The sequence below is a fragment of the Sardina pilchardus genome, chromosome 1, assembly GCF_963854185.1.
Source record: "Sardina pilchardus chromosome 1, fSarPil1.1, whole genome shotgun sequence".
Lineage (NCBI taxonomy): Eukaryota > Metazoa > Chordata > Actinopteri > Clupeiformes > Clupeidae > Sardina > Sardina pilchardus.
Genome location: NC_084994.1, coordinates 51,164,327 through 51,191,758, shown reverse-complemented (window position 1 = coordinate 51,191,758; position 27,432 = coordinate 51,164,327). Strand labels below are relative to the sequence as shown.

The 27,432-nt window shown below is 41.4% G+C and overlaps 1 protein-coding gene across 1 annotated transcript; it reads left to right on the top strand.

The window, feature by feature from the left end:
- Positions 1 to 1,211: 1,211 nt before the first annotated feature.
- On the top strand, positions 1,212 to 22,275 carry ttbk1a (tau tubulin kinase 1a). The gene is made up of 15 exons (XM_062535804.1): positions 1,212 to 1,260; positions 3,954 to 4,109; positions 5,864 to 6,011; positions 6,914 to 6,987; positions 7,127 to 7,267; positions 7,449 to 7,553; positions 9,331 to 9,357; positions 10,295 to 10,360; positions 11,200 to 11,292; positions 11,410 to 11,535; positions 16,109 to 16,266; positions 16,688 to 16,874; positions 17,310 to 17,452; positions 18,144 to 18,699; positions 21,976 to 22,275. Exons 2-15 carry the CDS (start codon positions 4,041 to 4,043, stop codon positions 22,273 to 22,275), a joined length of 2,193 nt encoding a protein of 730 aa, XP_062391788.1. The 5' UTR covers positions 1,212 to 1,260; positions 3,954 to 4,040.
- Positions 22,276 to 27,432: the final 5,157 nt, after the last annotated feature.

The following is a 27,432-nucleotide window of genomic DNA, read 5'->3' as shown; positions in this document are numbered from 1 at the left end:
TTGAGATGTCTGAGATTAGTCTGCCTGGCGAATTTCAAATTCACCATATGGGTTTCTATGTGGGTTTCCCATTCATATGGGTTTTTGTTGAAAGATGTTGCATATGATATTTAACCGATTTAAACATACATGTTAAGGTAACGTTACGCAGGGCGGCACGCCCAACGGCACGGTAAGACCGCCCTTATTTGAGTATCTCCTAGCATCATGGGAATTGTAGTTCGTTTCTGCAATGCCAGCTGCATGACCCATCACCTCCGAGAAGTGGATCTCAAACCCCTGCATTTACCTTGAGGTTAATAGACCTGTGTGCGAACTGGCCAATGGATGCGTCTTCATTTGTGCAAAGTCGAAAACTGGACATTCATTGGGACGAAGCCCGATGAGCGGTAGGTCTATGTGGGCACTGCAGGCGTGACATATTGATACTGATATTAATAGGCATACTGATGCTACTTGTATTCTGTGGGCTGGTTACCATATGACGGTTTGTTTTCATTGGGCGCCACCTGTCGTCCAATGTGATATGTAGCCTACGTTAGGTGTTTGCGATTAGAGGTAGCTTGCACTGCACTGCGGACAAAAACAGTGCAGAGAGAATTGTGAGATATATCATTCACGTTTAGGCTCCTATAACAGTATGTTTCGTTGTATTGTGTGATGGGGTATTTGCCAGCCTACGGTGAATAGACCAGTCGCTTGCAATATGTGTGGAAGTGGAATGAATTAGATTGTTATTTTACAGTTCGCGTCATTTGGACGTGTTTGTTTTGTAGGCTATCGTGAGCGTGGCTGTTCGTTAGTCTACAGATGTGGATATTCCTCTGTGGAAACACTACACTGCGTAGGTAGGCTATTGATTATGTGCTGTCAGTTAATTATTTGGATTTGTGAGCGGGCTAATATTTTTTCTGATTTTTTTTACATACAGTAGCCTACATTTGGGCAGTGCCATTATAGAGTACAGATTATTGAATATCTGAGGCTCCTGCTATGTCATGTTAAAATCCAAGTGATTTTTTTTATAGTGTCTTGCCGAACATGCTACTATATCGACAGTGTATGGACTAGAGATCCGGAGTGGCCTGTGAAACTGTAGCCTATGTGAAAATAGGATGCAGTAGCGCGTTTGAAGGGCGCATCGCGTCTCGCGGACTATAGGCGATGGTCTCGAGGACGCGGCTCGGCGTTTTGTGCAACCAAGATCCAAATGAAGATTGCAAAGAGGAGGAAACGGATGACTTGTAATTTCTTTGCCAGGTAATGTAAATAACGAAATGTAGGTATGTCAAAGAGATATGCTTTTCACGGAGTCCCAGATGTTGGTAGGTAATTGGGCCTAGATTTCGGGTGGAGACCAATGCCATGCAAACAGTGTTTCATCATCAAGGATAGCCTAGATAGCATAGGCCTAGGTCACTAAACCGTGGTTTCCTGATAATTAGGCTATGTTAAAGCGGTTGTACGCATTATTTCTTGACATAGGTTATGCAGTTTGTAATGACGGCGAACAAATAAACGAAACGGCTATAGGCTATTAATGTCTTTAAATGACGCCCAGCTATAGGAATATCTCTGACATGTCTAAAATGCTAATGTTAAAATGTAATTTAATACTGTTCTCAATGACACCATTGCTTTCTTGGGGAAAGAAATAGCTCGTCTTTGCAGGCCTGCAGATTGTCTTTTGGGTGCAGTGATTTTGTTTTCTTGGAAGATTTCGTTCCCAAATGATAGTGTTGGGTAGGTGGTTGCCATTTAAAATTAATCTGGACAGTTTCAGGACAGTCTCAGATTCAGGACAGTCATTATTGTTTGTGTTTTGTGATGTCATGTCTGACATCTTGTTTTCTCCACACAGCAATCTTATGTGCGATTTTAAGTGGACTTAAAAATAATAATAAAATAAAGCATAATCTGACACTCATCCTAATGGATGTTAGCCAGCATCCGTTCTCCACAGAATTGATGGTTGGTTTTAACAGTAATGGCAGACTAGGTTAAATTAGTTTGTCAGTTTTTCAACATGTAACTGGAGTGAAGCATAACATCACAAGACACAAATCCAGCCTTGAATTGTACAAATCCTCAGTCATGACTTGAGATAAATGAGTACCCTAAATAATCTGGAGCCTATGGATGCACTGACCTTGCTTGTTGACTGAACCCATCTACCTTGTCAAACCCATTAAGGAATGTTTTACTTGAATAATGTCTGTGGATAAAACAAAAGTGTCTGTATAGTAACATCAAACTGTTTCTATTTGTGTATTTATGTATTTTCTTGGATTGTAGGCTATCAAAAGAAGGTTTTGGCATCGGCTAAATTGGCCAAATTCAGGAAAATTTTCAGTGACGTAAGGTTTTTGAAGAGGTTTTTGAATATGGTGAGAGGAGTTTCCTTAGCCTCCCCTCTTTTGGAAATGTGGCTGCACATTCACTTCTATACAAGTCTGATCACCAAATGGCTGTCACAGCTTTATCCTTTCCTGGAATTCAAATGATTTCATAACTTCTGCTTAATCAAACCAGGAAAATTGTATGCAACCACCCCTCCCCTTCCCCCGTGCTTCTTGCTGATAAACCCCACATTCCATTCAAAAGAAATTCACAGATGAGATGAATCATGTTTATGAGCCTGATGTTTCACAGTGGCTTACACAGAATATTCTCTCATTCAGTCTTGGCTTATGCACTGCATTTTGTGGTTCTACCGAGACATCATTTTCCATGGTAACTATGCCCTGTCTTGGCTCAAGACAGCCACTTTAGATTGGGTTAAAAGAGAGGCATTCACTATATGGTCCTCTGTGACATCTAAAAACCACAAGACTCCACCTCAAGGGTTTAAGAGGTAATGACAACATCTCCACCCACACACACAAGGCCTCCAGGTGCCCACCACTTAAAAACATTATTTAAAACCATCCCTCATTCCATACACAATTTGCAGAAAAGACATTGTATGAAATGGCGAATGGTAGTGGCAAATACAACAGGAAATGGATGAACATAAAATTGAATATTCATGCTCTATAGATAGTGTTATTGCTTGCAGTTTTGCACACATAACCATCCCAGAGCATAGCAAAACAACATATGGATGGTCTGTAATGCTTGTTTTTTTTTTCTCCACCATAGTATTGCCAACTCGTGGATTAAGAGCAAGGTTGACATTTTTGAAAAATGAATCATTGCATCATGATTGGGCATATTGACATTAGTTGTGTCAATCGGTCTCTTGCAGTGAGCCTCAGAGTTGGCAATGGTGCTCTTAGCTCAAATATGTCTGCCAGTTTAGACTTGCTCCTTGGACACAAGCACATTATTGGACTGAACTCTCTGTTGCGATGTTTGAGAGAACAGCCACAGGGATGTTGCGCACTGAACGCTACCCTAGCATGTCTATGGATCGATCGAATGGCCAAGCTTAGCTGCGCATGTCTTAACTAACAGAACATGATGGGACTGCATGCTAATTAGCATGTGTTTTAGTTTGGGTCCTGACTTGCTTCACTTCTCATTGCCCTGTGTGTTGAACTTCACCTCGTAAGGATTTAACAGCAAAATAAAACCGTAAGATTCACTTCAAATGCTCATTTGGACTCCTGTGTGCATAGTTCACAGAGATTATAAAGAAAGATAGTGAAGGTCTGATATCATTTTGAATTGAACAATTTGCAACACCAAATACATTTCTCAACAATAGCATTACATTTCATCTGAGGTTTACCTGTATATGGGAACATATAGGGCTCAACAATGTGTGAGTATGTGACGAGGTATTCTTGCATAGAACTTACTGGTGTTTGTGTTCACTGGCACTTGGGTGTTTCCAGCTTTGTGTCCCCCTACTATAAACAATGAATGTGTATCCACTGTAACCTACAGCATGAGTTAACGGAGCTAAGCCCTGTCTATATCTGTGTGTACTTCATATGCCCCTCTTGTAGATCAATGGCTCATTTAAGTTGGGAGCTGCTCGGGTTCTGTCCGGCTGGCAGCAGTGCCTAGCGCCAGCGCTCCAGGACCAAGCCAACATGAATGGCACCAGTGAGCAGGTGGACATCTTGCCTCCCAACTGCATGGTGAAGGACCGATGGAAAGTGGTGAGGAATACAACTTCTATAGCCTTTGTACTAATACTTGCTATACTGGGGTGCATTTCCCAAAATCACAGCTGCTAACTACTGGTAAGTTATTAGTAATTTCCCATTGCCAACCAACTAACAGGATAGCAACTATGGTTTTGGGAAAGGCACCCCTGGTCGGAAAGGTTTCAGGGTTGCAGATGACAACATGTTCCTTCACAAAATGTGTCAGGGCCAGATTTCCTCACTGTTGCTAGAGCACAGGTTTAGTGACTACTTGGTGTGTAATATGACCGCCACAGTTTAAACTTCTTTTGGAGGGGTGTGTTCTGTACAATTCCACCCAATGCAGTTGACCAAAACGCACACACATCAAAGCGTGTCGTAGGATCAGAGGAAAACATGTTATAGTTACATGGCTGATAGTGAAATCTGATAAATGGTTGTTATGGTTATGGCTCTTGGCAGACACTTTTGTCTACAAAATTGACAAGTAGTCATACCTACATAAAATGCTAATACTAAGACACATACAAATTGAGTCTGTAAGAATTAGTTAGATATGAGGCACAGATGGGTCTTTAATGCTTTTCGAAAATTCCTAAACTATTTGAATCCATGCCCTGCACAAAAGGTGTATTGCATATTGTGTGAGATAAGGTCTGATATGCCGAATATTGTACAGTATAAACCAACATGACTTTGTGACTGAGGACGCTTAGAAAAATGTAGCTGGTCATCAGTTATAACCAGTGTTGCACAATGCACCGATACTCAAAATGTATCGTGATACCCTGATATTAGATTTTACACTTCCCCATGTTGTTAGGATCAATACCTTAAGAATGACGTTTCAGTCAGATTTGGATAAAATACATTTCAGTTATCAGTTTTAAAATCATTTTAAGTAGTCACCCTTCCTGTTTTACATACAAAATCATTTTAAGTGCCATGTTCTGTCATCTACACTTATTCTATTAGTTATATACTGTATACTGTATATATGCAGTAGTGGGTTTTGGCTTGCTACGGTTTCAACATCGAAAGTGTCTTGGTATTGAGATACTTAGGCATGGTATTGTATCAACGTCATCATTTTGGCGCTGTGACAACACTTATTATGACAGCCAAACGCTGATGCACTTTGCTGGAAGAGACAGATCCAGCTCTATTTCCTGAAGAGGCTGGAGCCATTTAGTAAACTGCTGTGAATTTGTCCTGCGGTAAAGTCCTACTGATATTTAGCAGTCAACCATTGCCAGCATTCGCTTTTATGTTGTGGTTTGCTGAGGAGGTAACATTAAGAAGAGACACTGTGGTTGGACAGGTTAGTGAGCAGAGATGGCTCTGTGGTTGGCACTGGATCTCATAATGTCAGTGGCAGAGAAGATAAACATGACAAACTGCTCTCCATCATGGACAGCCCTTACACACTATATTCAGGAACAGTTCTGCATACACACTAAATGTTTCTGGTACACATTAGAATGCAGTTGTCCATGTCCCCAAGCAGTGCTGCATAATCAGAGAAATGTTCTCCTTGCCTTGGGTTGTTCTCAGTCATCACAGCGTGAAGTGAGTAGTTACTGATGTGTAAAATAAAATCTTAGACATTTAAACAACTGTATTATTTTGCTTTGGACAAAAGGGGTCTGCCAAATAACCATAACCATAACCAACCATAACCATAAACCATATTAACTTGGTGTTATTTGTCATGTCACTTATATATTTTTGTTGATCACGGCATACATAATTTCCAATGCCTTCAGCTGAAGAAGATTGGTGGAGGAGGATTTGGAGAGATCTATGAGGCACTGGACCTGCTAACCAGAGAGAATGTGGCTCTGAAGGTGGAGTCAGCCACACAGCCAAAGCAAGTCTTAAAGATGGAGGTGGCTGTTTTAAAGAAGCTTCAAGGTTGGCTAATAAATGGTGCATTAAATGGTGTGCTGTAATAATGATGTATGGTGTCTGCTACAGCTAATATACCTTAACCTTTTTCTAAGGTAGCCTGCACAATATTAATACTAGTCCTGTCTGCAATGTACAGAGGTCAAAATACTAGAGGCAGGATGTTAGGAATGCATCACAACCAAAAGGTCATATGGTAATAGGAAACCCTGGCTCACCAACAACATTGCTGCAATTGACAGGAAACATTTTTTGCAGTTGATAGTGGAGACAGAGATGAGTATACAGTGCTCAGCATAAGTGAACACATCCATGCTAAAATTGACTAAAAAGAGGATTTTTTTTGGAAATTGATCTTCATGCCTTAATTATAATGAACCTTTAAGGACACCATCTTTTTTATGAATGAATGATAGAATTATAAGTTATATTTTAATAAAGTCATATAATAAAGTATATAAATAAATCAATAATAAATAAATATTCTTCCTTAAAATACAGGGGGCATAAGTGAGCACACTCCTATGTTAAATTCCCATTGAGGTAGATTTTTATTTTTGAAGGCCAGTGGATTTCATGGATCCAGGATCCTATGCATCCTGATAAAGTTCCGTTGGCCATTGGAATTAAAATAGCCCCACATCATCACATACCCTTCACCATATCTAGAGATTAGCATGGGGTACTTTCCATAAGATAATTTCTCAATGCAAATCAAACCAGCTATTTGGCTAACTGGAATAAAACCATGCCAATTTGACATTTTCACACTTTGGATGTAGATCACAAAATAATTTAGTGAACAATGTGGTGGCCAATGGGAACAGGCTATTTTATGTCTCTTAATACATCGACAGTTATAATTGAAGGGACAAATGAAGATATGTTCTTATATTTTGTATTTTTAGGAAAAAATCATGTCTGTAAATTCATTGGCTGTGGAAGAAATGATAAGTTCAACTATGTTGTTATGCAACTTCAGGTGAGGGATTATTAATACATAATACATTACACTAAATACAACTCCCTCTGCAGACTTTGAATTAGCATACATTATAATTGATTTAAAGTCTCAAGACATTCTATGTACAATACAAATATGAAGTCTCTGTCTCTTTCAGGGACGCAACCTGGCAGATCTCAGGAGAAGCCAACCTCGTGGCACTTTCACCATGAGCACAACCCTTCGCTTAGGAAAACAGATTCTTGAGTCTATAGAAGCCATTCATTCGGTTGGCTTCCTGCATCGTGATATCAAACCTGTATGTCCTATTTTCTAATTTTACACACGATATGTGGGCACTGCTCAATCCAGTTTTATCATTTAGGCAGCTGTTGACATTGATGTATCATCATACACTGAGTAGATACTGTTTACTGAAAGATATGGCTACTGTTGATAAAACTGTTGATTGTGGTTATTTACTTACTACCCCTTTTCAGTCAAATTTTGCCATGGGAAGATTGCCTTCAACAACTAGAAAATGCTTTATGCTGGACTTCGGGCTTGCACGACAGTACACAAACACTAATGGAGAAGTTCGACCAGTAAGTTTATTTTATTTTCTAGTCCAGAATTTATCTTGTGTCTAAGTAAATTTGAGCTTCATGGTGTACCTTCAGACATGAGCATGGCTAGCACAACCATTTTCCGCAAAGGAGGTTATGTTTTCATCGGGGTTTGTTGGTCGGTCTGTCTGTCTGTCTGTCTGTCTGTCTGTCTGTCTGTCTGTTTGTCTGCCTGTCTGTCTGTCTGTCTGTCTGTTTGTCTGTTTGTTTGTTTGTTCGCAAGATTACTCAAAAAATGATGGATGGATTTCGACAAAATTTTCAGGGAAGGTCTGAAATGAGCAAACAATTAACTTTTGGGAGTGATTTGTATTACCCTCTGGAGCCAGGAAGTGGTTATTTTCGGATGCCGGAGGTCTGCGCTCTCGGAGTGCTTTTCTAGTTTATTGATTTGAATTGAATGCAAGTCTCTGCTGTTTTAGTTGCAAATATACAGATGGTTTATTGCAGTGTAGTGAGAAGTCCGGTATTTTATGTAGTCCAACAAATCTGGAGGTAGTCTATATACTGTAACAATTGAAATGCCCTTCAACCACGTCTCAATATGCCTTTTTAATGTAGCCTGAACAATGTTGGTGAAATATTTTGAGACTGATAATAAAATAAGATATAGTTGCATTGAGAGTAGTGTATGAATCTCAACTCCCTCTATACAGCTGACTGTAACTAATTCAGGTTATCCATATAATAAGGTGTTATCTGCGTACAAACCATTAGCTAACACTGGATAGTGCAAATTGGATCGGTGTCCTATGCCTTTATCTGGAACAGGTGTCAAGTTTGTGACCTTGTGATCATGATATGAATTGGTCATTGAAACCATGTGGGAAGAAGTTGTAGTTTGGAGGTACCTAGGGGAATAGATGTATTACTTTTTTCTGCAATGATTTCACATTCACACACCACAGCTTTTTTTCTACTCGGTCATTTTAAATCCTTTTCCTCTCAATTCATTAGATGTTTCCAACCCTGTGACTGGTCTTCATCATTATGTTGAAGTCCCTTGGTATCAGTGAACTCTTCCTGTTGGCTTTGTGTTTATAAGTAGCTATTGTGGAGCTCAAGGATACAAATAGGCCCTGTTCAAGAATATAAATAGGCCGTTTTCAATTATAAAAATATGCCCTGTTCAAGGATACAAATGGGCCCTGTTCAAATTCCTACATTGTCCTTGATCCTAGAATGAAAAGGGCATGTAAGTAGTAAGAGGTAACTGATGTGTTGTCTTAGGATGATTAAGCAGTGATTGTAAATGTTTAAATTATTAGAAATATTGAATATTGAAGCTTGAATATAGCCCTTCCTGTCTGGTGAGTAGTTGTAGGTTTTCATTCCTGTGTGCATATGTCCCTCTGAGAATTAGGGTAGGCAAAAAGCACTTTTTTGCACCTGATCAACACAATATTTTCTTTGTGGGAACACAATAGGCAAAGCACCATAGGCAGGGGTAACAGTTGCTTTCTAACAAACTAAGTCAATGTATTTGCTTGAATCACCAGTTTTTGTCTGTCATGTTCTTCATTTTATATTTGGCTGTTATCATTTCTGATTTTTCTTCATTTTATATTTGCCTGTTATCATTTCAGTTTATCCATACTGTTAGTCTCAGTGTTGACATAAATCTGTTAGCTAGCAGTATATGTTTTGTCCATCTTTATGAATGTTAACTTTTTTAGTTTGACACTGTTTTATGTTGTGTTGCAGTTCCTTTTGGATTTTGATTTGAAGTGCATGTGTGAACCTGTTTCTCCATCAGATCTCTGACCCCCCACTTCTGTTGTGTGTGAGTGCCCTCACCGCCCCTCCACCTCTGGTCCACCCGGCAGGGCTCTCATCTTCCAACTGACATTACACACTGTGCACAAAGAAACACATCTGGAAGAAAAATGCATACATTATGTCCTAAATTTAGAGTATTTCAAATGAATGGATGGATAATGGATGACATGGCGGAAATGCACATTCAATGTGGTAAAACGGCCCTGGTGCGCCAGCGGAGAAAAAACACCTCGTAAAAAATGCATAGCTGTTTTTCTCCACCCCTTCAGAGAAGTGACCGCCAAGATTGAGAAGGTCAATGGCTACTTGTAGCATGAAAGCATTTATTTGATTGATTGAAAAATATCTAGGCAACCATCAGTGTCTCCGTTGACATTGACAGATGTGTTACATTAACTTGGCGGCAAATAGATGTCTAGGTCTTCATAAAGCACTCAAGCTTTTGAGCTGGCTAATATGCTAATCCTTAATGGCAAGCACACGAGCATACACGTACATAGTGCATCTGTACATCACCACACATACAGTATAGACACCAACTATGATTTACTACCACTTACAATGAATGGTGTACGGTAGTTTCTTTTCAATGCAAATGACATAGAGGTCTGTGTTTATTGTTCCAAATTGATTGAACTATTATGAAACCATAAGAAACATAATTTATTTTCTCCTATTTGTCGTCTGTTTTATCATAGCATCAGATTTACACAACTGATCAATGTCTCACTGACAAGAATTTAATAACATCAACATGAACAATGAGATCCCTGACTTTCAGTTTGACATACAGTTGCTTTCTCCTCCATCAATTCACCGTGTGCTATGTATTATTTTATTTTCTTTGTTAATTCCCATGAATTGAATACAGTTTAGGTATATTTTCTTTGTGGAGCTGGCAGTGATGACTCATTGCTGCTTATCTTTCCCCCCCTTTATAGCCAAGAACAGTTGCAGGTTTCAGAGGAACTGTACGATATGCATCAGTCAATGCGCATAAAAACAAAGTAAGTACTTTAGTTAGGCAATAAGCCCTTTCTCAGACCCGATCAGCTTAGTTTGGGTCAACTTCGGGTCCACCCCGGGTTGTTTTTTGTAACATTATTTATTCAGTGACCATACCTTTACTTTTGCTAAATGTAAAGTGATTAAGTCAGCTATTGACCAGTTAGAGTAGAGTGTGCACAAATTAGACTGCCGTGCTACTGTTTCAATCAAGCTACCAAGTTAACACCACAAGAAAGTCAGCAAGAATGCAGCTAACTTTCATGAGGGTAATATTTTGGGCTACCATAGCTAATATTATTTGGGTCAACAGCTCTGCACTACTCTAATCACTTTTAATATTTTGAAAATGCTCCTCGCCTTCATGTAAAATTGTATTAGTTATATCCAATACAGCTTACAAGTGAGACAATGCAAGCAAACGGATAACGGAGGCATTAACTAGACATTGAAATGTAGACTTTCCCTTTGTGGGATACAAGTGTCAGATACAGAAGAAAAGGGGCATTTTGTAAATACAATTCAGGTGATGTGTTTATTTGAAGACTGTGCTGCGTGTTTGTCAGAAAAGCAAGAAGACTCATCTGTATTCCTCCACAAGCAATGGGTTGAATTGTGACTTTCTAAGCAGCAGGGTAACCCTTATGTGGTGGGTAGTGTGCATGTCCAATCAAATAGCTCAGCATTTGGTCATGCACTTGGGCACTACTAGTGGGCTACAGTATGGTTGTGGTGTTTAGCAGACACTTCCATGCAAATCTACAACATGAAATTGCTTACAACAATGGAATAGCATAGCAGTTACTGTGTATGTTTGTTTTATCTGTACTTTTTCTTTCAGGAAATGGGTCGCCACGATGATCTTTGGTCTTTATTTTACATGTTGGTGGAGTTCGCTGTCGGGCAGTTACCTTGGAGAAAAATCAAGGACAAGGTACTGTACAGTGAACTCTAAATGCTTGGCACCTTTATCTTTTGACACTATAATGCATCGATGTGTCTCTTACATCTGGCGTTTCTAAATTCATTGGCCTGTTTCTGCTGCTCATAGGAACAAGTTGGACAGATTAAGGACCGCTATGACCACCGGATGCTGCTGAAACACATGCCTTCTGAATTCAATGTCTTCTTAGAGCACGTCTTAGGCCTTGACTACTACACCAAGCCAGACTATCAGGTAAGATAGCTTCACTCTTAAGAATTGTCAATCCATTCTAGCGTGGCTTTTTTACAGAAATGTATACTAGGGGATGGTCCTTATTTTTTCATTGCTTGCCACAACTGAAACATAAGTAATGACCAGTGTTGAGCATGTTGCTTTAAAAAAAGTATTTAGTTAAATAGTTAAAAGTAGGCTTAACTGAGTTAGTATGGGGCAGAACACCCGTTTTGCACACATTTTGTATTTTGCTGTTAAAATGCAAATTTATTAAGACAATTTTCATATTTGGTTTATAATTCATGACATTGTCATTCAAAACTAGGATAGAAATTATACACCCCTGCAACTGGAGTAAGGTTGGTGTTGTGAGCCTTGCCCATGCGCAGTTGTGCCCAAAATATATGTCCAAAATGCATTGCATTGCAATATAGCCACCGTAAAAACATCTCGTCTGGTAGCCATGCTGAGAAAATTGATATCCTGCAGAGTGCTGCGGGTACAAGTGCAGCTTTTGGTGGGGATTTGTTCTAAGGTAGTCAAACTCATCAAAAAAGCACTTCATTGTTTTTCCAATTAGTTTATTTGTCAGGGACAATGCAGCGCACATTATTACATGCATTGCTATCACAATCAATGGCATAACAATGTCTGTAGATATGTTACATAGAAGGTTTCTAGCCAGTTGGCTAATTTGCAACCCCAGTCCCTGGTCAGACCTTTCTAAAAAACGTATTGTTGTCTAAAAGTATTCTAAAAAGTGTAGTGGGCTATACATGTGCAAACACCTCTCTATACACATAGAGACCAACAAAACATCAAGGGTAATTTTAGTGTTCATACCCTGACCATACACAACAGAATAACCACAACATACATAGGAGCACCACAACCAGTAAGTCACATAACACAACCCCCAGACACCCAGCCGCCCACATACTCTCACTTATATGGACAGCCAGTCACAACATACACCAATACAATAACACAGACAACAAATCACATACGATACAACCCCAAGATATACCTAGCCGCCCGTAAACTCTCACCTATGCGAACAGCCAGTCACACTCACACACCACAACCCAGACAACAAAACATCACATCACGTAAGACACAGTCCCCAGATCCCCAACCGCCTGCAAACTCTCACCTATGCGAACAGCCAGGCATCAACAGACAGTACAATAAAACATAGACAATAGAGTGTGTGTGCTTGCGTGTGTGTGTGTGCATGTGCGTCCTAGTGTTCGCAACCTTGATTTACTTTCAGCCAGTGTTTTACCTTAAATGCTAAATGTTTTCAGTTCAGTTTGTGTTTTTAGTTCTATTGGTAAGTCGTTCCAAAAGCGGGTTCCTATTACTGAAAAACATGACTGGCCAAATGAGGTACCCAAGAACTTTCCCCCAGACTGCCTTCGAGTTTCTTAACCGGAGAATACGGTTACTTAGTTTATTGCTCATGCGTAAACTGAAGGTTATGACGCCAGTCATACAATGTAATAGAAACAGTTCATATAAAGGCTTAGAACGCTTCAGATGTAATAACGTTATTATTTGATGTCAAAGTGACGCCAATATGAAAGGGGTTCAATGGAATGCTTGACTTCTATCCTCAGAGCCGTTCCATAGTGTTTATGCTTACGCTTCTTCCTAGCCTATATTTCACTAACGTTAGCCTAATGTTACATTCTTCCCTTTTATCTCAACAAGGAAAAAGTGAAAAGTGTGTGTGTGTGTGTGTGTGTGTGTGTGTGTGTGTGTGTGTGTGTGTGTGTGTGTGTGTGTGTGTGTGTGTGTGTGTGTGTGTGTGTGTGTTGTATGTTAGTGTGTGTGTGTGTGTGTGTGTGTGTGTGTGTGTGTGTGTGTGTGTGTGTGTGTGTGTGTGATAAGCCAACTCTGCCTCCAGTTGGCTTATCATGACATTTTACTGTACCTTAGCCAATCACCATCACTTGTCCCGCCCTCCTCCCCTACTCAAAGAAAACCTTGTAGTTCCTGTAGCTGAGAGAGCTTGGTCAGATGAAAGCTGCTTCAGTGAGCTTAATTAGGCTATAGGCCTAGTAACACAGCGCATTTTCCTTTCACTAGCCAGTAGTTACAATGGTAAGCCTGGTGAGCTCATCGCTCCTAGTGTGGGTGTCTAGTGTGTGTGTGTGTGTGTGTGTGTGTGTGTGTGTGAGGACACATTTCCTTTACAGTTTTTTCCAATCGTTTACACACTAAAATCAAGATTAACAGACAGTTAACAATACTTAACACTTAAGAAGCAAAACGCCTGCGCAGAGTAGTACAACAGTAAGCACAAATTCAGCTTCACACTTTTTGCGAAACATTACACACAGTGAATGTCAAAACGTAAAACACAATTTCACACCTTAGACACAGATAAAGATTGTTAGGTACTTCCTTGTCATTATAAAGCCCTGACTTGCCAATGACCACACCAATGAACAAATTGAATAATCACATCCACCAGGTGTGTAAGCACACATGTGCAAAATTGAAAACGCAGCACTCAGGTGTGTTATGCTCGATCCTCGAGGGGCGTTCCCACTGATCTATAACTAACACTGGATAGACTATCCCATGGGTCTTCAACCGGGGGTCCGCGACCCCTAGGGGGTCCGCGGAGGTACTGCAGGGGGTCCGCGAAAATATTTCGTCTGAAGCATTTTTTTCTCTTCCAAAAAATAACATTTGTCAAAGTTAACATAATGTTCAATGAACATCGCTTCATATTCGTTTTTAAATAACACATTGTAGGCTACCCATGAATCATGCGTGTGATAATGTGATCCCTGTAACATTGTGTTACCCAATGGAACACTTCCCCCCCGTGCGTTTTAGTTAAATAGCTTCGTTTTCAGCGGCATCTGATCTGACCATTAACGAACTCGTTCTTTTCATTCTGAGAGGACCTGAACTTTGCGGGGTAGCCTATTTGTTCTGTGTGATGTTTTGCTTTGTTTTTTTAAATGAGAGTCTGCTGTCTGCACGTCAAGGCGTTCTGTTCTGCGTGAATTCATTAATCCAACGTTCTCTGCGATGTCATAGGCCTACCATCAAAAATGAAACGATAACGATAATCTTGTGTGTTTGTGTTTGATTGTGAAAGACAAGTTATATTTACACAAGATGAAGAGGCTCTATGTCTGTATCAGGTTGAGCAAATGAAGCTTTGCCTGAATTTAGCTGAATTTATACCACCAGAGAGGGCTAAACCGGAGCTTCTCACACTTGAATCTTAATTCGCCAATGTGAATGTAACGGTAAACACAGCAACGTTGTATCTAAGACAGCGGCAATATAAACGAGAATGATAGTAGCAGTGGTATAAACGGGATAATCAACTCCGCGCCGTGCGTTTATAGGAAAAATAATGCACTGCAATAATGCCTGCGGCGTCGGGAGCTTATTAACACTTCGGACGTGCATTATTTTCCTAGAAACGCACGGCGCGTCGTTGATTATCCCTTACATATCTACCTTAGTTGACCCTTGTGACATTCATTCTATTATAGGGCGAGTTTATGCAACACTATGTAAAGAATTATCAGAAACGAGTTGTATCAGTTACCCCCCTGTTAATAATAACTTATGTTTAGAATGTGTGCGTTTGTGTGTGTGCGTGCGCGTGCGCGTACGTGCATGCATGTAGGCACTACTGACGGTTCAAATGATAGGCATGATTTGAGGTGTGCCAGGTGTGGGGGTCCGTGCTCAGTCTCTCTCACAGCCAAGGGGTCCTTGGGCTGAAAAAGGTTGAAGACCCCTGGACTATCCCATTGTTTTCGCCCCATCATTTTTTATGTCGATCAGTGAGGATCGAGGCCAGAGGAGCTAGGGAGGACGTATAAAAGCCCAAATGGCACCCATAGCCTGTGATGTGGTGAACTCTTATGGCCTGATCCAGCTAGACAGAGAGATGATTAGAGTATTATGTATTGTTGTTACTTGTTTGTATTGTTGCTTTAGTTTTACTTCAGTGACTGTAAGTGTACAGTACTTTTTGTTTGTGTACAGATTTTTATTTTTCTACACTTTACAGTAGCAAGAACTATAATTTTGGCATTTTCTGTTGATTGACTTGTCACTGTAACTGAACATATGGTTCAGTGAAAGAAAGAAATATTGTCTGCAGCATCAGTTTTGTGCATTGCTTGATGAGGGTTCATCAAAATATTTTTGTCATCTAAATTATCCTAATGCTCTCAAACAATATGTCTGAATAAGATCCATATATTGGAAGAGGGTTTTTACAGATGTGTTTTGAATTTATTGTGTTGGTGTGTATAAGATAGCGACAGTGTGGAATCATTCAAAGAATGTGTTAGTGATATGAGAACAGTATAAGGTTTTATCAATGTGTTTATTGTTTTGACAGAAATATTTCATTTTGCTAACAATCTGTTATGTTCTGCTGATTGGGTGTTGTGTTTGGTTAATTGTGTGATATGTTTAGACAAAAAGAGCCCCGTTTTCAAAATTGTGTGTAAACGATTGGAAAAAACTGTAAAGACAAATAAAGTAACTCAACTTCACAAACTCATGGTTTTGTACTGATTGCGCGGATTTCATGTTGTTGCAGCTCCTGATGTCAGTGTTTGACAACAGTATGAAGGACAGGATCATCACAGAGAATGAGCCGTACGATTGGGAGAAAGGGGGGAGCGAGACGCTGGTCTCCACCAACAGCACGTCCACAGCACCCCAGCACAACACGCGGCAGACGGCGGCCATGATGGGGTGAGGCGGGGGGTTGGGAGGCCATGCCACATCAGCGACACATCAGACTAACACATGGTCATGTCTCCCAGTGGCTATGCATAAATACCTTACGTTGTGATTATGCCAATAACACAGTTTGAAATCTGCCTTCGTACCAGCATTTTTTTTATGCAACACTTTTATTCAAAGTCCCTAAACCCACCAATGCTATCATTTCTATTGTGTCTATAGGGTGGTAAACATCACTCCGGGTCCTAGTCATATGTTTCTATTGTGTCTATAGGGTGGTAAACATCACTCCGGGTCCTAGTGATATGTTTCTATTGTGTCTATAGGGTGGTAAACATCACTCCGGGTCCTAGTGATATGTTTCTATTGTGTCTATAGGGTGGTAAACATCACTCCGGGTCCTAGTGATATGTTTCTTTTGTGTCTATAGGGTGGTAAACATCACTCCGGGTCCTAGTGATATGCAGCGTGAGAACACAGACGATGTGCTGCAGGATGAGCACCTGAGTGACCAGGAGAACGCCCCTCCTGTTCTTCCCTCACGGAACACAGCCACTGATGGAGATTGGGAAGATACAGACTTCAACCGCAATAAACTCAGGATAAACCTTGGCAAGGTTTATGTCTCTACAATACGTCCTTTTTTATGAGAGAATTGTATGTTTGTGAAAAGTGAAGGAGATGCTGAAATAAAACTGAGGAGCGGGTGGGGTTTGATGTAAAGGCAGGAATGCTCATCTGCAGTTATCCTTCTCCATACCAAGCACTATCCAAGGAAAACCTGAGATTTACATAATTGTGCATGAAGAACTTTTACTGGGATAGTTTCATAAGCCTTTCATACTATAAACTCTATAAGAATACCAGTATGGAACATTTTTCATATTGGCTAGTCACTACCAGATATTTTCCCACTGGAAACTGGTTAATGGTGGTTTTGATAATCTGTGAGAGGAATACAAAAAAACATCTTAAAAAACAACTCTAGGGTGTATGTGACCCTGCCTGTCTGTATTTGAACTGCAGCTTCTCTTTTCCTGTGTTGCCCTCAGGCTGGGCTGGAGGACGAGTGTAATCGTGGGGTGTGTCCTGAATCCCCCAGTGGCCAGGTGCGCTCACTCCGATACCGCCGGATCAACAGCCCAGAGTCTGACCGCCTGTCTGCCGCTGAAGGGAGAGAAGGGTATGGACAGAGGTGGGTGGAACAGCGATACATGCCCAAATTGTTCACAAGGTGTCCAATGTTTCCAGATTGATGGCTGATGTGATCGTTACATTTCTTGACATAAATAGTATTGCCCTCTCAGAGACTCAAAAGAGGCTCAGAAGTCATCTGCAGTTATCATATGCAGATGACCTCTTGTTGTGTGCTTTTAGAGGTGCCACAGAAGAAGGGCTTTAATCCAGTAGCCCTATGGTTGTTGTAGTCCAATACTCCTTGACCCTTCACCATGTCTAGTGTTTTAGATTTTGAGCGCCAGGCAAAACATCTGTCTAGAGCAGACACAAATGGCCTCTCTTGGACATGAAGGGTTTCTAAAGCCCGGCGCCCACCGGACACGCCGTTCAGCGGTGTTCGGCGGTCTGGGCTTGACGCGCAGGATTTTAGAATAGTTTTCTATCTCTGTGCGGCTGCTGCACGGCAGACGTTTCCAGTGGGCTTTGCTCCATTGAAAACAACGGAGTTCTGATTCTTTTCTTGTCGCGGCGCGCCGCGTACGCGTCCGGTGGGCGCCGGGCTTCAGTCTAATTATGAGAAGGTGCACGCTACCCTTGAGCTGAATTGTGTGTTCCACACAGAACATGTTCTAGTTCCCCTCACAGCACGAGGAGTCAAAACTGAAGGAAGTGTTTGTGTGTGTCATGTTTTGTGAATGACTATCTAGGTCACGCATGGACATCCTGGGCTCGCCCTCACGCCATCTGTACTCCTCCCAGCCGGCGCAGATGCTCTCGCTGGATGGTTGCCGTGGCAACCCTCTCGCCAGCGGTCGACAGGAAGCCTCTGCATCAGTGGACCAGGAGGCCCACAGTAACGCCTTCATTGGCTCCGTGCCGCTGGCCGAAGAGGAGGATTTTGACAGCAAGGAGTGGGTGATCATTGACAAAGAGACGGAGCTCAGGGACTTCCACCCAGGAGCAGAGCCCACCACGTCCGGCACCACCGACGAGGACCCCGAGGAGCTGCGGCCCCTGGAGGAGCAGGACGAGCGCCGGAGGCTGAGGGGAGCCATGGGCATGGACCAGACGGTGCGGCCCAAAACCAGTTGGGCAGGAGGCGGGGACAGGGCCCGGGCCATGCTGCCCGTCACCGAGGAGGAGGTGTCCAAGCGCATCGCTGGGGCGCGGGCTGGTCAGTCGGGCGCGGAGAGTCCTGCTCAGTCACCGTGCAACTCATTACCACGAAGGAGGGAGTCGGACCCAACAGGACCTCACAGACCGGTAAGAGAATATGTTGTTTCCAGCCAGCTTGGCATAGCCCTGGATAGAGATGGCCTTGCTACACAATCATTGTGGAACCACATAGCACTCCACGCTGGGTTTGCACATGTTTAAGAAGACAGAGTTCCTACTTTTTTTTAAAATATGGCCAGGATTTAGAATAATTTTCATCAATCATACTCGGGGCCTAAAGGTGTTTAGACATGTGTTTGATTTAGATCTGGATTCCACCTAATTTCCATTTTTTTTATGGTATGACATTTTTTAACATTTGTATGGAGGCAATAATAAATGCTGAAAAAGTAATGTACTTATATAGAGAGAGAAGTGTAAATTGAATGAAAGAATGAAAGCCTTATATTAAGACTTTAAAAGTTTACAAGTTACAGTATGTACCGGTAGATAAGCATATTGGAGGTATTACTCATCTAGAATCTTTTTTTTTCATACACACCGACAGCACATATTTTTCACTGCGTTTTTTCTTGTTCTGCAAATATCTTGTTAGCATGCAAATGTTCTGCCCGTCAGTCGGAGGAATGGTTTTTTTTATAGTGAAAACACTTTGTGCTTTGTGCTGTCTTTTCAGTCACCAGTGATGTGAATGCCATTGTATAAGATACTTAGGTGTAACAAGAATTTTAAGGTTATTTTGTCATTCCAACAATTGTGCATATTTAAGGCTGTGAATCCCAATTTTAAGTAACATTTTATTTGGTATTTTGTGTCGTTAAATATGTAAACTCTGTGATACTGTGAGGCACACTCCCATTAGAGATAACGGTTTCTCACCACTCTTACTAAAATGAAATACTCTGAATATGGGAAAAATCTTCTTAAAATGGGGGAAATGTTCTCTAGCCTTCAGTATCCCATTTTAATTATTTTTGTGATCTCCACCACCAAAGAAAATAACACATTTGTATTAGGCCATCATAAAATCCTGTAAAATCAAAATAGACTTTTCTGAATGTTTAGCTTGTTTATCTGTTATAACATTTACACTCTGATATTGCAAAGGAGCATTAGATGTATTTCCCTTGATACTACAAAAGTACCTCCTTAAAAACACAACAGAAAGAGTCCTTCCCAAATGGCACATTGTGCATCCTTCCCAAATGACAGTTGCGATGGATTAAAACAAAACGAAATGGGAGATGCAAGGCTTGAAAGGGCCAAGCACTGCAAGCGTCCACAAAGCCGCCCCACAGGAGTGTCCGTTTCCCATGGATGCCAGTCATACGACTGACACGACTTCAGCCTTGATAGAGAGGATTATTCGGAGGCTCCTGTGCTCACATTCAGTCGGCATTTTGTCAGAGCCCAAGGATCTCAGCGTCCTCGTCCCATGTTCCAGGTGTTTGCCTTGCAGCATAGCAATGACACAAATACATATCTCATTAGCAAAGGTTTAGGTGTGAAGACCATAGTCAATCTTGGCAATATTAATCTTGAAGTCTGTCTTGTTAGATAACAGTATAGAGCAGAGGTCAGTGGACTAATAGGTCTGCAAGATGTCCTCGTTATAGCCCTTACAAATATGGAAATGGTGGATTCAAGCTGTATCCGTTACACCTATAATCCATTACAGTTTTGTCCAATTCAGCCAGGTTCTCCTCACGATCCTCTAGTGATGTGACTGTGTGTGCTGTCAGGGAGGCTTACACTGGGCACTTAACTGAAACGCTGCGTTCACTGAGCGTCTGCAGCAAGAATTAGCTTCCGCTGTAATCAATGGAACTGGTTACACCAGATGTGATAGCCGCGGGTACATTAAATTTGACCGGTCTTTTAAAACTATTTTTACTCTCCCCGAACCGAGTGTTTTACTTGTGTAGCACGAGCCTGAGACATACTGTACAACATTCTAGCCAATCAACAGCCCAAGGCGTATACTTTTTCAGCCATTTAGAACATTACTTCAGTATTGGAGTATTGAAAGAAAGGGTGTTCTTTGATTGGCTGCTAATAACAACAATTTGCCAGAATAAAGGATAAAGAAAATTCTTTAACAACTAATAGTGAAGGACACTGAAGGTCACAATCATCTGGCCCCTGGGGCGTGTCCTAACTCAGTGCCCAATCAAAACACACCTACTGTATTTATCTTTTCTCTGAGACCAATCAATGCCATTGTGGCCATTTTCTTAAAATAAAAAAATAGTTTTGTGTGTAGCTTGAAAGCCACAGTCACTGCTTAAAGATTAAGGGTTGATGACAACTTTCCCAATTCCTCTTGCGTTAATCGATTGTCGGTTGTCTGTATTTACCACCCCCTTGGAAGCAAAGCATCAACCACATGAATGAAGATGCAAAATTCACAGAAAACATTCCAGTATACTTCTTGATTCGCACCATTTCACAGCATTTTCTCCTCATGCACTTGTTCTAGTCATGCGGCTCCACTGTTACAGTCAGAGAGAGCCAAGGACTCCTGCGTTTCCCACCATTATGTCTGTGCTCCTCACATAACTGCTGCCTTTGTCTGACCTACTGTGTCGCTCAAAAGTATGACAAGTTGATTTCACCCAAGGAGAAAATACCAAGGGAGCGGCAACAGAAGAGAGAGAGATGTATTTGCGGTAAGCACAGTCTAGGACAGTCCCTCCTCTGTCTGTTTTTAAAAAGATGAACTTTTTGTATTTTTTCTTAATATCTCATGAGTTTGGTTTGGTTTCGTTTCCATCATAACCCCATCTCTTGGTTTGTGTGTTTGTGTCTGTGTGCCTGATGTCCTGCTTTTTGTTCTCTCCAGACTGTTTGCATTTGCAATGGTTTCTGAGCAGCATCAGAGCAAAGCATCAATACTGTCATCTCTTGCATCCTCTATATGGAGCAGCCACACTATTGTCTTCCCCAGTGGTGACACAATGTCAGTGTTGAAAGACCTGTGTAGACTGTGTAGTAGGGTCTCCTAGGCAACAGAGAGCCTCCCCATTTTCAACTGTTCCTCCTCCATCCAGTATGAAGCACCATAAAGCACCCTCCCTTTGTCTCTAGCCAAGCTCCTAGTCTGGTCTAGTCTGGTCTAGTCTGGCTCTAGGGCCTGTTGAGTCTGGGTGGGCTGCTGATGCCGTCCTTTCTCAAAGTGTTTCTCCTCCCCTGTACTGCATGGATAGAATGGTGTAGGCTATACAGGATGGTAAACGTTCGCCACAACACTAATGCACTGTGTATTCTCCCTCTTTCTATCTATCTCTCTCTCTCCCTTTTTCTCTCTCTCTCTCTCTCTCTCTCTCTCCCTCTCCCTCTGTCACATCTATGCTATCTCTCCAGCTGGATGAGGAGAGGCTGCACGGCCCGAGGCCCAATCAGCTGCGGCGGCTGGCGTCCTACGTCTTCTCGTCGTCCACGCTGGAGACGGAACAGTACCCGCACGCCTCCAACGCCTCCTTCATCCAGCGCAGCCGCTCGGCCGAGAGCAGCCCCGCCCACGCACAAGGCCGCTGGAGCTCGCGGCGCCACGCCCCGCTCCAGACGCCCGGCAGCCCGCGCAGCCGCCACTCCATGCTCAACGTGTCGCGCTCGCAGATCCAGCAGATGCTGGCCAAGCTCATGAACAAGAACGCCAGCTAGAGGCACCTGCCCCCCGCCGCGCCTCCTGGAGCTCCTCATACTGTTCACCACTTCCCTATACTTGCACATATACAAGCGCATACACCCAACCCCCCAACTCACACACACACACACACACACACACACACACACACACACACACTTTCATAGACACATGCGCACACACAGACGGAGACCTGTACACCTGCAAATATATACTTAAAAAAAAATAATACATACGGCTACAACAACAGACTGAAATGTTAATCCCACCAAGACACAACAAATGGTGTTATAATGCAATAAACTGTATTTCTCTTTTGCAAGGCTGATTCGAGACAGTTCAAGCTAGAGAAGGTGAATACTGAGTCCAGAAGGTGTTGCTTTGTTGGCTGGATGCTTATGCAAGGAGTTCACTCATGCACACGTGTACACAAATAATTCCAACATTTACATCAAATGATCTTGGCTCTTTCAAACTGGGGGAACTTGTGTACCTTTATTTCTTAGCTCAGTAATTTTTTAATCATTATTTCAAGAATCATGACAGTAGAATAACAGACAAGTATCAGTACCAGACAAATACCACTTGATTTATTGGTGTTCATAAGCACCTTACATGGAAATGAAAATGCAAGCTAAATGCCCATCAGCTATTGCTAAAAATAACACATCATTTGTATCAAGTCATGTGTACAGTGCACCTTCTCCTTCATTGACTATAGCTGCACACTGGTGTCTTATTAGCCAGATATTTATTTTAGTTTAGTGTGAACCGGTGAGTCAGGTAAAAGTCACAGATTGACTTAGGGCTGCGTGGAAGATATTTTTGCCTCTGAGACTAAAATAATATAATTCTTTGAATGACGGAATCTTGTAGGTAGTTACCTCTTGTGTAAGAGGGTTGAGTAAGCCATGGCGCATTCTTTGCTAATAATAATGTTAAAAATGATATATTACTGCAGATTTGAAGTGGAAAAACTGTACCCAAGCACCTGTTACCTGAGCCAACCATTTGAAGAAGCATATCAATGTATGGAATATGAAGCATATCAACATATGGAATATGAAGGCAGGCAACAGATCTATGTTGGAGTTTGTATGTGCTGCGTTTTATACTTGTGGGCATGTCTTCCAAATACTGACTTCACAATTGATTTAAGAGATGTGTCTATACCACACGTGAAATATAATGAGTGAGCTCACTAAGAGGACTGGAGTTCTATCTGCATCTAGTGCTAACTGCTGGTGTCGAATGTTAAGATTCAGTTGATCATCTCTTCAAGAAGGGGTCTAGTTGGGCATGAGGTAATGTATACCACTTTTTTCCAGGAGAGCTGATGGGGTTTGTTGTCGATGGGTGGTCATATCTCTTGATATGTGTGTGTGAGCGTTGGATTTTTCTTTATCCTGCGTTCCCATTGATGTTTTCTAACATAGTGTCCAGGTAGAGAGTATTTGACCTAGACTAGGGCTATAGATTGAGCGTCAAGCTAAAACCTTTGGTCACACAGTTGTTTTTGTGTGTAACCGTGAGTAGACAAAATGTCCTGTAGCAGTGGATGGTTGAATACAGTGTGTTTGGCCAATGAGTCAAAAGATTTTGGCTCCATGTGGTGTTGTCAGTTGTCATGTCGAGTACGTACTTTACCTCACTGTTGCACTTTACCCACAGGAGTGAGGCGAGGAGTTGTAGTCCTAGCCATGGCCTACAGTAACAGTGATGCAACAGATCAGTAAGGCAATAATGAAAAGGGATCTATTAGCACTGGCCACAGGGGCAGTTGGACTGTGCACCGAGGGCTTCTCCAGCTGTAGATGGAGTCGATTGTTTTTGTTTTTTGCAATTTACAAACAAATGCTACATAATAGAGTGTAACATGTCAGGGCATGATATAGGAGAATACATGCTCGGGTTTTGATGAAGCTCTTACATTGCAAAGGTGTTCCAGTGACACGGGGGTTGCAGCGCCGTGGTGCTTGAGAATATGTTAGTGTCATGAGGTCTCTAGTGGATACGTTGAGTTGATGGTGTTAGTTGTGCTTCATGCTGCTGCTTTCTGACACAGCGGAAGTACATTGTGAGTCAAGTGAACCTGAAGACTTGCATTAGAATCATGTGTCAAGGGCTACCGTGGAAGAGGCATGCAACACTAACTTCATTTTGAACATTTTGCCTTTCACATTAGCTTCCTGTTTGCACATATATTTATCACAAAAAAAGGGATTTTCATGATTTATTAAAAGCAAATATTGATTTGTTTACAGTATATCTAAAAGTTAAAACACAATAGATTTCTGCATGAAAATAATGTATGAAATGTCAAGAGGAGGGTCTCACTGGTACCAAAGTGTCCTTTTTTGCACTAGAGGGATTCCACACATAAGATTGCTGAGTAGGTAACATAAGGTAATGTAATCATGTAAAGACAAATAAAAACAAAAATACAGTCACTACATGCAGGTCTTGCATTTCACTCAGACTAGGCTGATGCTTTCTTTTAGTTAGTTACATAGCCTTTTGTTTTGATTGTATACAGGCTCTTGAGTGTCCAATAGGATAAAAGAGTGTTTCCAATAATGACTGTTTCTCATACCATGTCACTGTAGTGAAATCTGCTGACGCTACTGTTTTGATTACTGTAAGTCATTGCCTTGGTTCTTACTAAGTGAATGTACTTTGTAATGCGCAAGGTCAAGCTGCTAAATCTTTGCACTTCTTTTGCACATCTGTGTAAGACTCAATAACTGGTCACAGGATAAAGGCAATGTGAGTATACTTGTTAACATGTTTTTTTTCTCTTGGAGGTTGTGTTACCTCGTGTAAATATGCGGTTTCCCATTTCAACAAAAGCCAATAATGGAAAGAAAAAAAGTATGTTGTCTTACATGATCTTATTTGCATGTTATATTCTGCAGAAACATGGTAAGCTCTCAAGACAGCTTATGTATGAATGTGTTATGTTTTGAGGGATGTTCAGAAATATTGGATGCCTTGTGAAAAAAATGTTTCTGTTTCAAACCATTACAATTTGCTGCACTATTCATTTCATTCCAAGCTATGGAATTCAAATCGAACAGATGTATCCAATGTTTTTCTTCTTCATTTGACTTATTTCTTAATTTCCAAAACTGTAGTTGTCTGTTATTGCTGAACCTCTATTATCCAGTTTCTTTTAGTATTTGAAATGATTTTTGTGTCATAAATGCATCCAAGAGAGAGGTGTAGTGTTACACATTCTCATTGACATGAGAGGAGGAAATGGAAGTAGAATAGAGGTAGAAGGAAATCATGTTGATACTGTCCCACATTGGTATGGTTTCATTTACAGAATCTTAAACAAAGATTGACTGATAAAATTGCAAGTGAGATTTATATGTGGTGAATTTCCATTGGGCATATTTTTCACTGTGCATGACGAAGGTAATTCTATATTTGTGAATTGGGTCACCGACCAAAGATAACATATCTAATGCTGTAGTCCAGGCACAGAAGAGCGATGTTTTATCCATCTCCTTTTCCATCAGTTTTGTATCCATTATAAAAAATGAATGAGCAGAGCCACAACAGTCATACGTCAGCACAGGCATCACGAACCAATGTTTTTTTTTTATTATTATTATTATTATTATGATTATTGACTAGCCTAATACTGTTGGCTTTTGCATTTTACTTCTGTTGAAACTTCCAGAACACCCTTTGGCAGATGAATGACTAGCTTCATGATCTATCAGATTTCAATGTATGATCAACATATACTGTAAGCATTAAAGCGAATTTCTTTTGTATCACATATCACTGTACAGGATGCTTGTAATATTTACAGGTTACGCATGTATTTTAAAGATTTTGATAAATATGGTGTAAATAGATAGATATGAAAAATAAAATATAGTTATTTATCAATGAAGCATGTTATAATGTCGGTGGAGTCCATATGGATAGTGTGGTTAATCAAATGGGGAACCACTCGGATTGCGTGCTTTCAAAAAAGGGAAAACCACAAAGCATTTTTGTGCCTTTTTGTATTCATGTATGTATTGTAGACAATCTTGAAAAGCTTGTATACAACCAAACTACAATAAAATAATTTGGTATGGGGAATAAATAATTTGCGTGGTGTTCTTTTATGACATTGCTCATATAAAATAATACAGAACTTTTAGTGTGTAAGGCAAGTTTACTAATACACAAAGAATCTGTCTTTTGATGAACTTTTGTCATCTCTTTCAACTCTCTAGTTTGTCAGACTCAATTTTCAAGACATCTTGCTATATTATGGTTTAGTTTACACAGTTTTTCATGATTGCATTGTGTAACAACAGACACGGCAACAAACTTGTTCATCTCTCTGTCTGCCTTGTTTTTGTGCTTTACAACACATGATAAATATTAAGCATATGTAAGATCATTTTTGTTTCCCTGTAGGTTTTATCACCTAAAGCGATGGAGTCAAATGACACCCCTCTGCTGTCCCCAACTGAGTACCGCACTAAGGCTCAGTCTTCGGAGAAAGAGCTCCTCTACATTCTGCCGCAGCTGCAGGCCAAGAGGGCCGACTTCCTGACCGTCATGCTGACCGGCTCTCTGCACCAGCGGCGCACGTACGCCGCCACCCCTCCAGACACCCAGCACAGCGGGCCCCAAGACGACGACGTCACCAAGAGTGAGTCCAGCAGCAAAGCGAGTGACCGGAGCACTGAGCAGAGCCAAGACGGCGCCCCCTCCACCCTCATGGCTGATGACCCGGAGGAGGGCCCCGGGGAGTCCTCGTCTATGGCTGAGGCGGATGTGGACCCAGACCCAGACGCAGAGGACATCTCGAAAACTCTGGTCCTGATCTCTCCTGGAGACATAAGGAAGTCCCACAACAACAGGGAGATGGTTCTAGAGGCAGATCAAGGAGCGTTTGGAATTGTTCCTCTGACAGAGCATGCCCAGACGGCAGCAGAGGGAGGACACCAAGGTGTTTTAGAGATCGGAGCTTCACACTGCACTACCACCCTTCACACTTCCAAACCTGTGGCCACCACATCCACTGGACCACACACTCTAGCATCCATTGGTCCTGCTTCAATTCCATCACCCACTTTCACCAAAGTGGAGCAAACGTTTGTCCATATTGCAGAAACGACCCACATGAACGTCATGTCCTCCAGTCCTCCCCAGACTAAAGA